The 18,049-nt window shown below is 38.2% G+C and overlaps 1 protein-coding gene across 10 annotated transcripts in view; it reads right to left on the reverse strand.

Moving 5' to 3' along the window:
* The window catches only part of FUT8 (fucosyltransferase 8), a 324,684-nt gene that overhangs the window by 72,899 nt on the left and 233,736 nt on the right, over positions 1 to 18,049 (reverse strand). For all 10 annotated transcript variants that reach the window (XM_067733076.1, XM_067733024.1, XM_067733084.1 and 7 more), the window contains one exon: positions 12,170 to 12,284. In XM_067733076.1, the coding sequence (XP_067589177.1) occupies positions 12,170 to 12,284 (115 nt within the window). The remainder of the gene's footprint in view (positions 1 to 12,169; positions 12,285 to 18,049) is intronic.

Genomic DNA, 18,049 nt, shown 5'->3' on the forward strand with positions numbered 1-18,049 from the left:
GCAAAACAAACAAGCAAACAAACAAAACACAAGAAAATCACTGTGTATAGGATTTTTTTTTTCAGTTGTAATTAACAGGAAGAATAGGGTATAATGTATTTACTCTATCTTATCCAGAAACAGAAGCCTGTATTTTAAGGCCAAGCTATTCTCAAACATTTAATGCATATTTAACTCATATCTATAATGCTACTTACTTATTGGCAAACGGATGACTTTGTGTTTCCAGAGGCATTTGATCGTATAAGTTCCTTTTAAAAATGGTAAGCTGGGGCTTCTCTGGTGGCGCAGTGGTTAAGAATCTGCCTGCCAGTGCAGGAGACATGGGTTCGAGCCCTGGTCTGGGAAGATCCCACATGCCGTGGAGCAACTAAGCCTGTGCGCCACAACTACTGAGCCTGCGCTCTAGAGCCCACGAGCCACAACTACTGAGCCTGTGCGCCTCAACTACCGAAGCCCGCGCGCCTAGAGCCCATGCTCCGCGACAAGAGAAGTCACCACAATGAGAAGTCCGTGCACCGCAACGAAGAGTAGCCCCCCTCCCGCAGCTAGAGAAAGCCAGCGCGCAGCAACAAAGACCCAACGCAGCCATCAATCAATCAATAAAACAATGGTAAACTAATTTTTTTCAACAAGTTTAAACTTGAAAATAATATGGCACTGTATCGTCCTATGTAAAAGGAAAACATAACATTTGTTTGAATTAAAGAACTCTAGTAGTGGACATGAAGAGATCATTCAAAGCCTCTATAGGATGTAGGCTTTAAACACAGGAAGGATTCCTTATACATAAAAGCTTTCTCTTAGGGTTCAGCTTTATTTCCTTTTTCATGAATTATATAAATAGGAAAGGCAGGGCACTAGGTCTTTGGTTGCAAAGCCAAACATAGTATCTATCCTGCCCCTAACCCCTTACATATAATCAATCCTCTCACATGGCATACTATAACAGCCCCTCCTTATTTCTGATGATACTTAAGGTCTCCTCTGCTAGCCCTCATACTTCTAAACCCAGTAAGTCCAGCCACCTTTAATCACTCCAGGTGGAGAGGATTCAGACCAAAATTCAAAATAAAGCACATAAACAAACAAAAAAACCTCCAAACAAGCAAACAGACAAAACCCCACCAACCTCAGGTAGATCTGAGCAAGAGAAGCGTCCAAAGCCACAGGACTATTCTATTGTCAGAAGGTTAACTAGAATTCTTCCAAGCATCCTAGATAGCCTCTGATATGCATCAGCTTGGTAGAAGAAATAACGGTGTGAAGATATATAAAAATACTGAATTTGTATAGGTGATGTATTTCGTTTAACAATGAACAGTGGTTATGACAATAAAAAGAGAATGCAGTAAAAGTGCAATTGTTATGGCAAAGACATGAAATAGTTGAGAGAAAACAGTAACAAACAATGGTGAAAATAATGACCTGTCTCTATCCATTCAGATATACTCAGTGACCCCCTACTTCTCCATATTGAAATCTCTAGGTGCTTCTTTTTCTATCTGCATCTTAATCTTTTTGGCTATTAGAGCCTCTTGTGATAGCATGACAACAATAGCACAAATAAACCAGCAGAGCTTTAATATAGAGTAAAACAGAAGAAAATTATGAACTAAAGGAAAACTGTTACTAACCCTCATTCCCTCTCCACCTCCAACATGCAAGAAATTGAAGATAAAGTACAATGAAAACTGATTTCATTAGCACAGATGCTTCAAATCCCCTCTTGTAGACCCTGATATTATTCAGAATAAATCAAGATTTTGTTCCAGTATTTAAGCAGGCATCATTTTGCATTTGAAAGGTTCGCTATCATTAACGTTATTCCTTACTATGTCTTAAGAGGATCACCGTGCTCTTAATAATGATTTTAAGTGAACAGATAGTGCCCAAAGTTTGTGACAGAGCAGAGAGTATATATTCCTGCATCCTTACAGACCGTTCATATCCAGTCCCATGATCTAATGAATGGGAAAAATAACTAATTGTTTGGGACAGGATCTTCAGCAGGTGGCTGACAATGGGATATGCCCAGAGAGCTGACATCTCAAATACAGACAAGAGTTCATATATAATTGAAGGAATCAGAGGAAGAAATAAAGGTAAATAGAAGGCAAAGATATTTAAGAATTACTTCCATCACTGTCTAGGCCACGGTTGGCAAGCTTTTCCTGTAAAGAACCACATAGTAAATATCTTTGGCTTTGCAGGCCACATTTGCTCTGGCACAATTATTTAACTTTGCCACTGTAGCCTGAAAGCAGTCATAGATGATACATAAACAAATGTGCATGGCTATGTTCCAATAAAACTTTATTTACAAAAGCAGTTGATGTGGTTTTGGCTGGAGTGCAGTAATTTGCTGACCTCTGGTTTAAGCCAGTAAAATCTGTAAAAATAGTGTGGCAAAAGGAAAACCAAAATCAGGTAAGATGGGTAGGAATACATGCTCCCTAAGGATATAGGAAATTATATCTTCTTCTATTCTGTATTCTACTGTAACAGGGAAGAGATAATTTTGACTCCATGTTGGATCTGTTTCTTTGACTTTCGCCTTTGCTTTTCGTTGCTTTTATTATTACAATTATACATAATGGCCTGCCTCAGGGAACCTGCCCACCTGTGAATGGCTGTAAGAAAGAAGAAATTAACACATCCCAGCCCGAGACTGGCTGGAGATGTTTTGCAAGACGGGTGGCCTGGGCTTTCCTGGTGGCGCAGTGGTTGAGAGTCCGCCTGCCGATGCAGGGGACATGGGTTCGTGCCCTGGTCCGGGAAGATCCCACATGCTGCGGAGCGGCTGGGCCCGTGAGCCATGGCTGCTGAGCCTGCGCGTCCAGAGCCTGTGCTCCGCAACGGGAGAGGCCACAACAGTGAGAGGCTCGCGTACTGCAAAAAAAAAAAAAAAAAAAAAAAAAAGACTGGTGGCCCTTTTTACTTTACTTCTTCCCTGCCTCTCCCTCTCTATTCTGCCTTTTTTACTTTACTTCCTTCTCTGATTCTATAGAAGAAACTGGCATCCAGACCCCTATAAGATGGTTTTTTGGGGGACCCTAGTCCACCATCTTCTCAGTCTGCGGGCTTTCCGAATAAAGTCATATTCCTTGCCTCAACACCTTGTCTCTCGATTTATTGGCCTGTCATGCGGCGGGCAGAGTGAGCTTGGACTCAGTAACACTACTTTGAGAAAACTTCTGAGACCTCTTATCATTTGTGAGTCACATAGATTTAGTCCCTCAATAAACCGAAGGAGATTCTCCAATGCCCACATTACTTTCTATTTAAACAAGCAGCATTATTTTCCTGATGTGTGAGCTGCTAAAATCTAGGCTCATCTTTCTGACGACTAGTTTTACCTAGTGAAACTGAGTTCCCTTGAAACCAAGTTCCCCTACCAAATGTATGATTAACTTCTCTGTCCAAAACTGTATTCCTTTTTTGTTCTGCCCATGTTGCCCCTCAGGATTGAGGAGTATCAAAGAAAAGGGGAACTGAAACTGAGCAGGACCCTGTGGGGCCCTCCCCGGTACTAACAACCCTCTTTGTCCCCCATTTCTTGTTTGTATAAAAAGGTTTTAGTCTCCTAGGTCTTCCGAGTTCCAAAGAGCAGACTCAAAACAGTTACTAATTAGGGAAGTGAGGGAAAGCAGAAACAAAGCAGCAAGAAAAGTAATGATTGTAAAACAGAGCCATAGTTCCTCCTGAAGGGATATATACATAACAATCTGACGCATACCTTTGAGTTGTTCTGCAAAAACTAAGACCCTCACCTAGGTGGTAGATGGTGACCACAAGCACACAGACTCCAGACTAGTTGGAACCAGGAAGACTGATGATTGAGATTCCTGAAACCTCACCACCAACCAATCACAAGAAAGTCCACAAGCTGCAACCATCACCCCAAATGTTGCCTTTAAAAACCCTCCCCAGAAAGCCATTGGAGGGTTCAGGTTTTTTGAGCACGAGCTACCCATTCACACACTGCTTGGCACCCTGCAATAAATGCTGTATTTTCTTTCACCACAACCCAGCGTCACTAGTTTGGCTTTGCTGTGTGTCAGGTGAGCAGACCCAAGTTTGGTTTGGTAACACTAGTCCATAAATATACTTGGAATATTAAAGGATTTGTTCTACTACATATAGAACAAAACTGAAAACTGGATGGGAACAACTGATATTCATTTTTTACCAGCTGGAAAGAAAGATGCATGATAGATATAATGGGCAGGTCAGGATATGTTTAATTTCTTCTGTGAAATAATCAGGCTTTCTACTCACACCTCTGAGTTTTAATCTACTTAGCACATAATTCTATATTCTACCACAACTGAGTTAAACTTTTTATAATCCAGAGAGAAAACCACCTCTCATGACAACTGTTACGATTAAAGACAATAATGACACTTTCCATAGGATTTCCACATTACCAACCTCCTATTTTCTTCAGATTTGTTCATTCCTGAAAAAAGAAATTTATATTCTCTACTGACTTTTGCAAATTTCTGTGTATTGCACAACTGGTAATCTCTTATAATGATAATGACGAAGACAATCATCTTAAGTGGAAAACACACACACACACACACACACACACACCAGGCAGAATCCATGTCTGGAAACTTCACATTTTATGGTCCTACTCATTTAGCTATTTAAAAGTTATACCTCACTTTCCTCTATTTTAATGTAAACCCTGACAGTTAGCTTTTCTTTCCATAAAAGGCAAGTACCTGTCTTCAGCTTTGATTGCCAAAGCATCCAATTCAAAGAGGGGTATTTCCAATTAATACAGTGCAGCCTCAGGACTAGCTAAAGACCCACAGTGCCCCCCCCACCCCCCGCCACCACACTGAGGCTCCTTTGTTTTAGAGATCTCGGTTGATTTCAGTAACTGACCATTTGGGCCACTTGTTTTTTCCCTTCCCCTTGCTTTAAATTCCTGCTCTTTTGTTTTATATTTGCCAATAAAGAGTGAACTCCTGAAGGCCCTAAAAATCAGAACCCCAAGCCCACACGTTCTCTCTCTACACACACACACACACACACACACACACACAACCTGGCTGTGTGGCTCCAGGTGTGCTATGTAATTCCCAGGTCGTATAAGTAATAAACCTTTATTTCAGTTTCCTGATGATTATTGCTAATGGGTGTCTTGCAATCATAGTAAGAACCACAAGGGCCAGTCCAACCACAACACTGCTTTCTAATAGGCTGAGACCAGCACAAAACATTTATTAACTAAGTACATGAGAAACCTAATTGTCAAGGTTTCTGTAGCAAGGTCCCATTTGCTAGTGATGGGTAAATGCAAAAGAGGATGTGGCTTCCCGGGCCAATATTACAAGCAGCCCTGAAGCTTATACCCAGTCAGTCACCTTCAACAAACCACCAAGAAAAAACAAACACTGGCTCTTCAAACTACTTCTTAAATGGTGAATATAAAGACTTGGAGTTAAGACTCTTCCTTTTCCCTCTGCCATTTACTAGGCAAGTTATACAAACCTCTCTAATCCTCAATTTATTCTGCTTACTGAGTATAAAACAACACCTGCCTCATGAGAGTTACTTTGCATAATACCTAGCAATACAGAAAGTGCTTAGAAATGGCAGCTTGCAAACATTCTTCATTCTCATAACTTCCTTTAATGCACCAGAAGAACAAGAAGAAATATCTGCTCCCTTTCGCCTTCCCAATTTAAGGTCTTTAATGAGACCTTGAGATATATGGATGTTTCACCATCTATTTTCAAAATGCCTGACCCAAACCTTGAGCCCAGTATAACACCAACGTAATGACTTGAATGACTCAATTTTCCATAGAGAAACAAGAATCAGTGCAAACCTTTCTCAGATGGGTTTTTGAAGTGATGTGAGCTATGCAAGTCACATACCCCACCCCCTGATATTTATCACAACTGGCATTTTTGGTTTAGGTAGGTCAGATTTATGATTGCATTCCACATAAGACATCCAAGCACTCAAACATCCAAGCTCTTTTAGAAAGGCTATCACAGTACCATAATGGATGTGTGAGAACTATCATGCCCATTTTCTAGGATCAGAGCGTATCTATATATATTATAATTAATTGCACAGACATGTAGTTGTATGCTTTTATGATATCACTGAGCCCTACTTATGACTTATTTGATCTTCGATCCTTAGTCAATACTCTACCCTGAGCTAAGCAATTACGGGCAGGGAGCAGAAGGTGTAGTGAGGCGTACTGAACAGACAGAAAAAGTCAGGGGATAGGCCACTCAGTTTTGGTCTACGGTAACCAGGACTCACACCTACAGCATAGCTGCCTTTCGCAAAAGTTGTAGGCAGTCAGTTAACAGAGGCTGATAATTATAAGATGGTCAATTTGAGAAAGTGCTGCATACTCCAGGGAGTGCTGGAGAGTGAAAGTGAAAGTCCTAGTCAGAGGTTAGCACTCTTTAATGGAAAGCTGCTGTTCCAATATCAAATTAAAGCAAAATTTTAACTGGAGGCAACGTAGTCTTTATTGTATCTATGTACTTGAGACAGAACCCACCCAATCTTAACAGTCAGCATCTATCACTTTTCATCTAATTTTGCAATGTCTTTCTCTATTTCAGGCTTCTTACCGTTAGTGTTCTTGGGTAATCTTATGTCTCTGGAGCAGGACTGAGAACCCCCTAAAGGGACTTCAGGTTCCCTCCTACTTCAATGAGAAGAGCTTTCTTGTGGGCAGAGTGGATTTACTGAGATGTATTGTAAGAGGAAAGAGCTAAAAGGACTCCGTTAGATCTGTTTCTTTGACTTTAACCTTTGCTTTTCATTGCTTTTGTTATTATAATAATACAAAATGGGCTGCCTCAGGGAACACTGCCCCTCTGCTGTTCAACTCACAGGGAGAAAATCTGACCCTGTCCACCTGTGAATGGCTGCAAGAAAGAGGAAACTAACACATCCCCTCACGGAGGCTGGTCAGGAGATGTTTTGCAAGACAAATGGGCCTTTTTTTTTTTTTTTTTTGGTACACGGGCCTCTCACTGTTGTGGCCTCTCCCGTTAAGGCGCATAGGCTCCAGATGCGCAGGCTCAGCGGCCATGACTCACGCTGACTGGCCATGACTCACGCTGGCCATGACTCTGCGGCCAGCTGCTCCACGTCATGTGTGATCTTCCCAGACCGGGGCATGAACACGCATCCCCTGCATTGGCAGGCGGACTCTCAACCACTGCGCCACCAGGGAAGCCCACAAATGGCCCTTTTACTTTACTTCCTCACCGCATCTACCTCTCTGATTCTATAAAAGAAACTGGCAACCAGACTCCAATAAGATAGTTTTCCGGAGACACTAGTCTGCCATCTTCTCGGTCTTCTGGCTTTCCGAATAAAGTCGTATTCCTTGTCTCTGGCTCACTTGTCTGTCGTGCAGTGAGCAGAGCGAGCTTGGACTCGGTAACAGTATGCTTCAGGGACGCTCATTTACACAGGTCCCTTCAAAGGCCCTGGGAGGAGGGGGACTTGTGTAGCGTGTTCACCTGGTCAAAATTTGCAAAATTTGTCTACAATGAGTTAAAATAGATGTCTCTTTCCACTTGAAACTCCCTCCCCTCCACTTCACTTCCCCAGTGTTGGTGTCGGTATTGGGTGGAAATGAAGTGGCCTTCAACATTTCTGGGGTCCTCTTATGGGAAAATTAAGCTGGGGATTCACTTAGTTTAGATTTAGAGGGACACATGTATGTGGTTCACGGTTGCTTTTGTGCACAGTTATTTTTGTGACATAAACATAGGTACAGGGCAAGAGGTTGCACTATGATGTGAACATGCCCCATGGTGCCCAGGATGAGAAGTATCAGGTAATAAGAGAAGTGGAGTCAGTTCTCAGTGATGCCTAGTCCACACAAAAGTTTTCTTCTCTCATTAATAACCTCAAAAATGTAGCGTATACGATTTAAAATGCAGCATAAAACAATTATATGTCGCATACTTTTTTTGATGAGAATCACATGAAACAGAATTTATATGAATTCCTTTGTATGCAGGGCACAAGCTTATAGCAGTACTATAAACACAACGTATGTCTGTATGTGAAGTTGCAAATGTTATGTATCACAAATATTAATAATTAAAAAAACTTTTTTGATCAACCATGCTAGAGAAAAATCTGATTTAATCTTCCCTTTTTCTTTATAAAAAATATTACAAAATCACTGTCAATTCACCTTATAGAAAATATTACAAATTGTAATCAAAGAGTACGCAGCCCAGAAATGTGGGGAAACAATATTATAGTGTCAGGCAGTTAACAAAAATTTTTATTCTTCTGGAGTTTTGTGTTTGTGGTATTTGTCAACTTCATAAAATCTATAATTTGTTGGGATGTTTTTCATTATAAATAGTTGATCCTCACTATCCGTGGATTCCAAAATTGCCCACTAGCTAAAATTTATTTGCAACCTCAAAATCAATACTTGAGGTGCTTTCAGGTCACTTGTGAACATGTGCAATACAGTGAAAACTGGGAGCCTCCTGAAGCACAAGTTCTCAGCTGAGGTCAAACAAGGTGCCACTTGACCTGCTTGGTTCAGCTCTCATATAAGAACAAGTATCCTTTTTGTGGTCTATTTAGACTTAACAGTATTTCATGTTCACTTTATGGTTGAAGAACTTTTCAAATAAACATATAAAAGATTAAGACCTTAAGAGAATTACTTGGTCCATTCTACTTGAGCCTAATAGTATACCTGGGGTTGTCTTCAGTAAGATTATTATAATCTTTTACTCATTTTAGTCTTTTTATACCATGCCATAGGGCCTTCAACTCTGAAGAGAAAATAATCTTAAGACAACCACAGAACTTTGTCCCACTGAAGTCCAGTTGCCCTAGTTCCTTTTTATTTTCCAGTATCTTGTGAAATTGCTTCTCCCAAGTAAAACCAAGGTATGTGATAATAAATGAATGGAAATCTAAAATTGAGACCAAACTTAACTGTACTATATGATTGTAAATCAAGCAGGATTTTCATGAGACATAATGATATTTGCTCAATTCAAAGGACTGGATAACCGCAGAAAGAGAGGCTTAGATTTAAAGGACGCTTATTATGGATCAAGACAAGGGATTTTTTTCCTCCCCACTTCTGGAAATCAAGCTTCTTGTTTTAAAATTTAATTAATTAATTAATTAATTTTTATATAGCAGGCGACAAGGGTTTAATCTAGGCTTTTTTCTTTGTACTAGGTCTTGCATTATACCTTAAACAAATCAGCGTTTCTAAAAAATGCTTGTGGGTGATAATGAGAAGTGACAATAAGTTTCATGAGTATAAGTAAAAATCTAGTAAAACTGAAAATGTTTTCAACTATACAAACCAATTGAAATTATAAAATTATCTGAATTATTTATCAAGAATACAATAAGGTATGTAAATGACTAAAATCTCCCAAAGAGATTAAAAATATTTGCTTTTATTATATCTTTTCCCTATTATTTTCTACTTAGATACAAATTATTACCATCTTTATATAACAGCTGGCTGATGGCTAAATAAGGAGAGCCTTCTAAAATCTCCATCAATAAGTTACATGAAGTGCTTATTTTTATTTTGAATACAGGTACCAAAAGTCAAAGATTTTCTCCTTTATCCCCCTTTTTAGCTTTATTTCCTAGTATACTATTTATTTTCTAAGCCCCGTTGAAGTCTTTCAGAATCTAAGTTGCTTAAATAGTCTTTTTACAGTAGTATTTCACTTAAAGTAAAGGTATGGAAACACCAGTAGATTTGAATATCAATAAAACATGCAATGGAAAAATGTAATCACTCTAAAAAAATCTGTATAAATAGCTCAACTCTTCTGATTAAACTCTCTAATCCAATTAGTTAAACCAGTGACAAATCATTCTTTTTAAAGGAATAAAAATTCAAGTCAGAAAGCATTCCTTACAAATACGTATTTTTAATTTTGTTGGAATGGGTGAAAGGACCCTTATTCACCTCCAACCAGAGAAGTTGAAGAGTGACTGGCATCTTTAATCTCTGAAAAATCATACGTTACAAATACAGTTCTTAACCTCAAAAATGGAAAAAATGATTGTAAATACATTGAATATTTAAAGAAAAATATTTTTCTAAAATATGGCTTTTCCTATTGAGATTTTCCCCATCTCCTTTAATATTAAAAATTGCATTTTCTTTTCCAATATAAAAAAAGAAAAGCATGAAAGTAAGCATTTCTTAATTAATATTTGAAACTGAAGTTAAGGTCCATGTGAAACAATGTTTTACTGTAAGTCTGAAAGATTTAAAAAGCCAATATAGTTTTAAATCATTAGCATGATTTACAAGTGAAATTCTCTAAAACAGAACCACAGAAATCAGCACATAGAAGATGAAATTCACACTACTGGTGAAAACACTTGGCCACTCAAAAACCAAGAGGAAAAAAGAAACTAAAGCAAGTGGCAGGTACTTGTTACTGGCGGGTTGGGGGTGGTGCTAAACTATGGCCAAATCATAGTTTAAATATAACTTTTGTGGTGTGAAAATTTAATGAATATGTGGAAATGGAAGAAACTCAGGAAACCAGAGTTATTTCCATTTCAAATGAGGGTGATAGTTCTGAGCCACCAGCTGTTTACAGTTCATTGAATGAGGTTCTAGTTGATAGGAGATAATTACCTCTTCCCTACAGGAGGCAAGTGTTTCTCATTCTACAGACACCTCTGATGAATGGCCATGGGGGTATTAGACCAAGAAATCATGCCAAGATCAGTTTCGTTTTTAACGAACTCTTGAAACACCTGATTTTCTGCTTTTTCCTATTTAAGTATAGGAAAATGTGCATCTTAAAATATACAGAATAAAGTCACTGGCTATTATTTTGCACCTTAACCTTAAAAGGAAAACAGAGTGATTATACACAGAAAGTATATATACCATCAATAGTACTAGAAAAGGATGAGCACGATCATTTCAACTTCAAGCATTTGGAGTATTAAATTCTATTTACTAATACATTGTTTTCCCCTGATTTAAGTTTCTTTTCAGTTAATGACACATTACCCCATTCATTCCAGCTCCTTCAGCTACTTGGATAGGCCTATCAATTTGATCTTCCCAAACTCTCTCAAATTTGTCTCTTCACTTCCAATGCAAACTGCCACACACCTCAGTATTTCTCAGCTTCAGTATGGTCCTCGTATCCTAAACGCTCTCCTTGCTTCTAGTCTCTTACAATGAATCCAGTTCAAGCAAAATACTACTTTTCAGATTAATATCACTAAAGCAGCACTCTCATCATGCCACTCTTATGTATAAAAATCTTTCAAAAGCAGGTTGTGATTCCAAAATAGAAAAAAGCTTATGGCATATTAAGCAAAAAACAAAATTTAAAAGTAAATCAATACTATCCTTACAAATATGTAACACTGGGTAAGCATATTAATAAGAGCTAGAAGAGAACACACACAAAAAATGAAGAGAATATATTTTAAAGGGCCTGGGACTTGGAGTTTACCCTTGATTTATATTTCCCATTTGTTGTTATAATGATGTTTATACAATAAATAAAATCGTTCAGCAACCATTTACTGCTTATGCACTATAAAGCTTAACCTGTACCCAAGGACCTCTGCAATCTGGCTCCCAAACCTACCTTTTCCAACCCTCCTTTTCACACAACCAAAACTCCAGACAAACTAAAATATTCTATTTCTCATTGGGTTCCTGTACTGTTCTTTCCCAGGTATGGACCATTACTTACATCATATGCTCCAGCTAGTATGCTCTTCTCCATTTCTGGGTGTGTAAATCCTACCTAATTATCCTTTACAGCTCAGTTCAAATAATACCTTTTCCACATAGCTATCCCTGACAGGTTCCTCCAATGAGCATTTCATCTAATCTCTCACATAAATGCAGCACTTCCTATTTTGCACTGTAGTTTTTGTATGTCCGTGTGTCAGAAGTAGCCCCCTTTAGGGCAGGGACCTTCTTTTAGCTATCTTTGTATTCCACTCAAGGAGTAACATACAGTCTTTTTGAATAAATAGGTAAAATGAGTGACAAATACTTTCAAAAAGTGAGGGCTAGGAAGACTAAAAACCAACAGCAACTCTTACTTTTAGTTTTATTATGATTCTCCTTTTTTTCACTCAAGTTAATTTCTTAACCTAACCTTCTTACCTGAAGATACGTTATTCTCCGCTGGACCAGCTCTGTCAGATCTTTGGCCTCTTTTTCCCGCCAATCACCTGCTCCATCTGTTTGACTGAGGTAGTATAAATCCGTCATTATAGACCTATAAAAAGCAAACAACATTGTGGGTCTAACTTATTTGTATTTCATCACAGGATTACACAAAGTCATAAGAAGAGAGTCAAATTCTTCATAAAGATTGATGCTCACACTGATGCTGGTACTCATTTTTTATTTTCTATCAAGACTGTGAAATTCAACAGTGTAGTCTCTAGCAGCCGAGATTCATTCCTATAGTAAATCTTTACTGTTGAGAAGAACATACTCCCCAGACCCGCCCCCCCGCCCCAGGCCAATTAGTGCACTTATATCCCAACACAGAGCACATCAGAGATCAGGGGAAATTGGATACCCATAGCAAAGAAATAGGTAGACTAACATAAGGGAGAGAAATACATTGGTGACAGCATTTGAATATTACCTTTTTGTTCTCTCTACTGTCACCTCCTGTCCCCTCTTAAATTTCTTCTTCATACTTGGAAAAAGATCAGAGGAAAATTTTGGCACAACTCTTACACAACGGTCGAAACCAAGGGTCAGCAAACTTTTTTCAATAAAGGGCCAGACAGTAAATATTCTACGCTTTGTGGGCCTCTGTTGCTTTTGTAGCAGGAAAGCTGCCACAGACAAGATGTAAAAAAAAAAAAAAAATGTGCGTGTCTTCCAATAAAACTTTATTCACAAAACCAGGCTATGAGCCAGATTTGGTCCTGAGGCTATAATCTGACAATTCTTCCTCTAAATTAATAAAATGATTGTTAAGATACTTTCCCATCCTGCGTAGTAGTTTCAATTACAACATGCTCAATTTCCTGCAAAGTAAACTAAAATACCCAGTATACTGACTGCTGGTGGAGACGGTTTCATTTATATTACATTAAACAAAAGCTATGACTTGCATTTACCAACAAAGAAAAGTAAAAAGCAAGACTCCTCTCTTTCTCTGACGCTCCCTACCAACCCATCAGCAAACATTTCGCCAAGCTCTGAACAAGTATCACCACTGGCATTGCTACCAACTGAGCCACCACTTTTCTCACCTGAATTGTTACAGTAACCTCTGAACAGGTCTCCCTGCTTCCACCCTTGCCAACGTCTACAGTCTATCCTCAATGTAGCAGCCAGATCCTGTCAAAATATCAGTCAAATGATGTTACTCCTTTGCTCTTATTGAACTGACTCTTCATCTCAATCAGTCAAACCCAAAGTTACTAATTTGACCTACAAGGCCCCAGACAATATGGCCTCCCTTACCTCTTTTTATTTATTTATTCATTCATTCATTTATTTTTTAAAACATCTTTATTGGACTATAATTGCTTTACAATGGTGTGTTAGTTTCTGCTTTATAACAAAGTGAATCAGTTATACATACACATATATCCCCATATCTCTTCCCTCTTGTATCTCCCTACCTCCCGCCCTCCCTATCCCACCCCTCTAGGTGGTCACAAAGCACTGAGCTGATCTCCCTGTGCCATGCAGCTGCTTCCCACTAGCTATCTACTTCACATTTCGTAGTGTATATATGGCCATGCCACTCTCTCACTTTGTCCCAGCTTACCCTTCCCCATCCCCATAACCTCAAGTCCATTCTCTAGTAGGTCTGCATCTTTATTCCCATCTTGCCCTTAGGTTCTTCATGACCTTTTTTTTTTTTCTCTATTAGATTCCATATATATGTGTTAGCATATGGCATTTGTTTTTCTCTTTGACTTACTTCCCTCTGTATGACAGACTCTAGGTCCATCCACCTCACTACAAATACCTCAATTTCGTTTCTTTTTATGACTGAGTAAAATTCCATTGTATATATGTGCCACATCTTCTTTATCCATTCATCTGTTGATGGACACTTAGGTTGCTTCCATGTCCTGGCTATTGTAAATAGAGCTGCAATGAACATTGTGGTACATGACTCTTTTTGAACTCTGGTTTTCTCAGGGTATATGCCCAGTAGTGGGATTGCTGGGTCATATGGTAGTTCCATTTTTAGTTGTTTAAGGAACCTCCATACTGTTCTCCATAGTGGCTGTATCAATTACATTCCCACCAACAGTGCAAGAGGATTTCCTTTTCTCCACACCCTCTCCAGCATTTATTGTTTGTAGATTTTTTGATGATGCCATTCTGACCGGTGTGAGATGATATCTCACTGTAGTTTTGGTTTGCATTTCTCTAATGATTAGTGATGTTGAGCATTCTTTCATGTGTTTGTTGGCAACCTGTATATCTTCTTTGGAGAAATGTCTTTTTAGGTCTTCTGCCCATTTTTGGATTGGGTTGTTTGTTTTTTTGATATTGAGCTGCATGAGCTGCTTGTAAATATTGGAGATTAATCCTTTGTCAGTTGCTTCATTTGCAAATATTTTCTCCCATTCTGAGGGTTGTCTTTTCGTGTTCTTTATGCTTTCCTTTGTTGTGCAAAAGCTTTTAAGTTTCATTAGGTCCCATTTGTTTATTTTTGTTTTTATTTCCATTTCTCTAGGAGGTGGGTCAAAAAGGATATTGCTGTGATTTATGTCATAGAGTGTTCTGCTTATGTTTTCCTCTAAGAGTTTAATAGTGTCTGGCCTTACATTTAGGTCTTTAATCCATTTTGAGTTTATCTTTGTGTATGGTATTAGGGAGTGTTCTAATTTCATTCTTTTACATGTAGCTGTCCAGTTTTCCCAGCACCACTTATTGAAAAGGCTGTCCTTTCTCCACTGTATATTCTTGCCTCCTTTATCAAAGATAAGGTGACCATATGTGCGTGGGTTTATCTCTGGGCTTTCTATTCTGTTCCATTGATCTATATTTCTGTTTTTGTGCCAGTACCATACTGTCTTGATTACTGTAGCTTTGTAGTATAGTCTGAAGTCAGGGAGCCTGATTCCTCCAGCTCTGTTTTCTTTCTCAAGATTGCTTTGGCTATTCGGGGTCTTTTGTGTTTCCATCCAAATTGTGTAATTTTTTGTTCTAGTTCTGTGAAAAATGCCAGTGGTAGTTTGATAGGGATTGCATTGAATCTGTAGATTGCTTTGGGTGGTAGAGTCATTTTCACAATGTTGATTCTTCCAATCCAAGAACATGGTATAACTCTCCATCTATTTGTATCATCTTTAATTTCTTTAATCAGTGTCCTATAATTTTCTGCATACAGGTCTTTTGTCTCCTTAGGTAGGTTTATTACTAGATATTTTATTCTTTTTGTTGCAATGGTAAATGGGAGTGTCTCCTTAATTTCACTTTCAGATTTTTCATCATTAGTGTATAGGAATGCAAGAGATTTCTGTGCATTGATTTTGTATCCTGCTACTTTACCAAATTCACTAATGAGCTCTAGTAGTTTTCTGGTAGCATCTCTAGGATTCTCTATGTATAGTATCATGTCAACTGCAAACAGTGACAGCTTTACTTCTTCTTTGCCAATTTGGATTCCCTTTATTTCTTTTTCTCCTCTGATTGCTGTGGTTAAAACTTCCAAAACTATGTTGAGTAATAGTGGTGAGAGTGAGCAACCTTGTCTTGTTCCTGATCTTAGTGGAAATGGTTTCAGTTTTTCACCATTGAGGATGACGTTGGCTGTGGGTTTGTCATATATGGCCTTTATTATGTTTAGGTAAGTTCCTTCTGTGCCTACTTTCTGGAGGGTTTTTATCATAAATGGGTGTTGAATTTCGTCAAAAGCTTTCTCTGCATCTACTAAGATGATCATATGGTTTATCTCCTTCAATTTCTTAATATGTTGTATCCCATTGATTGATTTGCGTATATTGAAGAATCCTTGCATTCCTGGGATAAACCCCACTTGATCATGGTGTGTGATCCTGTTAATGTGCTGTTGGATTCTGTTTGCTAGTAGTTTGTTGAGGATTTTTGCATCTATGTTCATCAGTGATATTGGCCTGTAGTTTTCTTTCTTTGTCACATCTTTGTCTGGTTTTGGTATCACGGTGATGGTGACCTCACAGAATGAGTTTGGGAGTGTTCCTCTCTCTGCTTTATCCTGGAAGAGTTTGAGACGGATAGGTGTTAGCTCTTTTCTAAATGTTTGATAGAATTCACCTGTGAAGCCATCTGGTCCTGGGCTTTTGCTTGTTGGAGGATTTTTAATCACAGTTTCAATTTCATTACTTGTGATTGGTCTGTTCATATTTTCTAGTTCTTCCTGGTTCAGTCTCGGAAGGTTGCGCATTTCTAAGAATTTGTCCATTTCTTCCCGGTTGTCCGTTTTATTGGCATATAGTTGCTTGTAGTAATCCCTCATGATCCTTTGTACTTCTGCAGAGTCAGTAGTTACTTCTCCTTTTTCATTTCTAATTCTATTGATTTGAGTCTTCCCCCTTTTTTTCTTGATGAGTCTGGCTAATGGTTCATCAATTTTGTTTATCTTCACAAAGAATCAGCTTTCAGTTTTATTGTTCTTTGCTATCCTTCCTTTCATTTCTTTTTCATTTATTTCTCATCTGATTTTCATGCTTTCTTTCCTTCTGCTAACTTTGGGTTTTTTTTGTTCTTCTTTCTCTAATTGCTTTAGGTATAAGGTTAGGTGGTTTATTTGAGATGTTTCTTGTTTCTTAATGTAGGATTGTATTGCTCTAAACTTCACTCTTAGAACTGCTTTTGCTGCATCCCATAGGTTTTGGGTCATTGTGTTTTCATTGTCATTTGTTTCTAGGTATTTTTTGATTTCCTCTTTGATTTCTTCGTTATTAAGTAGTGTATTGTTTAGCCTCCATATGTTTGTATTTTGTTACAGATTTTTTCCTGCAATTGATATCTAGTCTCATAGCATTATGGTCTGAAAAGATACTTGATACAATTTCAATTTTCTTAAATTTACCAAGGCTTGATTTGTGACCCAAGATATGATCTATCCCGGAGAAGATTCCATGAGCACTTGAGAAGAAAGTGTATTGTGCTGTTTTAGGATGGAATGTCCTATAAATATCAATTAAGTCCATCTTGTTTAATGTGTCATTTAAAGCTTGTGTTTCCTTATTTATTTTCATTTTGGATGGTCTGTCCATTGGTGAAAGTAGGGTGTTAAAGTCTGCTACGATGATTGTGTTACTGTCAATTTCCCCTTTTACGGCTGTTAGTATTTGCCTTATGTATTGAGGTGCTCCTATGATGGGTGCATAAATGTTTACAATTGTTATATCTTCTTCTTGGATTGTACCCTTGATCATTATGTAGAGTCCTTCTTTGTCTCTTGTAATAGTATTTGTTTTAAAGTTTATTTTGTCTGATATGAGAATTATACTCCCCTTTCTTTTGATTTCCATTTGCATGTAATATCTTTCTCCATCCCCTTACTTTCAGTCTGTATGTGTCCCTAGGTCTGAAGTGGGTCTCTTGTAGACAGCATATAATACGGGTCTTGTTTTGTATCCATTCAGCCAGTCTATGTCTTTTGGTTGGAGCATTTAATCCATTTACATTTAAGGTAATTATGGATATGTATGTTCCTGTTACCATTTTCTTAATTGTCTTGGGTTTGTTATTGTAGGTCTTTTCCTTCTCTTGTGTTTCCTGCATAGAGAAGTTCCTTTACCATTTGTTGTAAAGCTGGTTTTGTGGTGCTGAATTCTCTTAACTTTTGCTTGTCTGTAAAGGTTTTAATAATTTCTCTGTCGAATGTGAATGACATCCTTGTTGGGTAGAGTAATCTTGGTTGTAGGTTTTGCCTCTTAATCACTTTAAATATGTCCTGCCAGTCCCTTCTGGCTTGCAGAGTTTCTGCTGAAAGATCAGCTGTTAACCTTATGGGGATTCCCTTGTATGTTATTTGTTGTTTTTCCCTTGCTGCTTTTAATATTT

The sequence above is a fragment of the Pseudorca crassidens genome, chromosome 1 (assembly GCF_039906515.1).
Source record: "Pseudorca crassidens isolate mPseCra1 chromosome 1, mPseCra1.hap1, whole genome shotgun sequence".
Lineage (NCBI taxonomy): Eukaryota > Metazoa > Chordata > Mammalia > Artiodactyla > Delphinidae > Pseudorca > Pseudorca crassidens.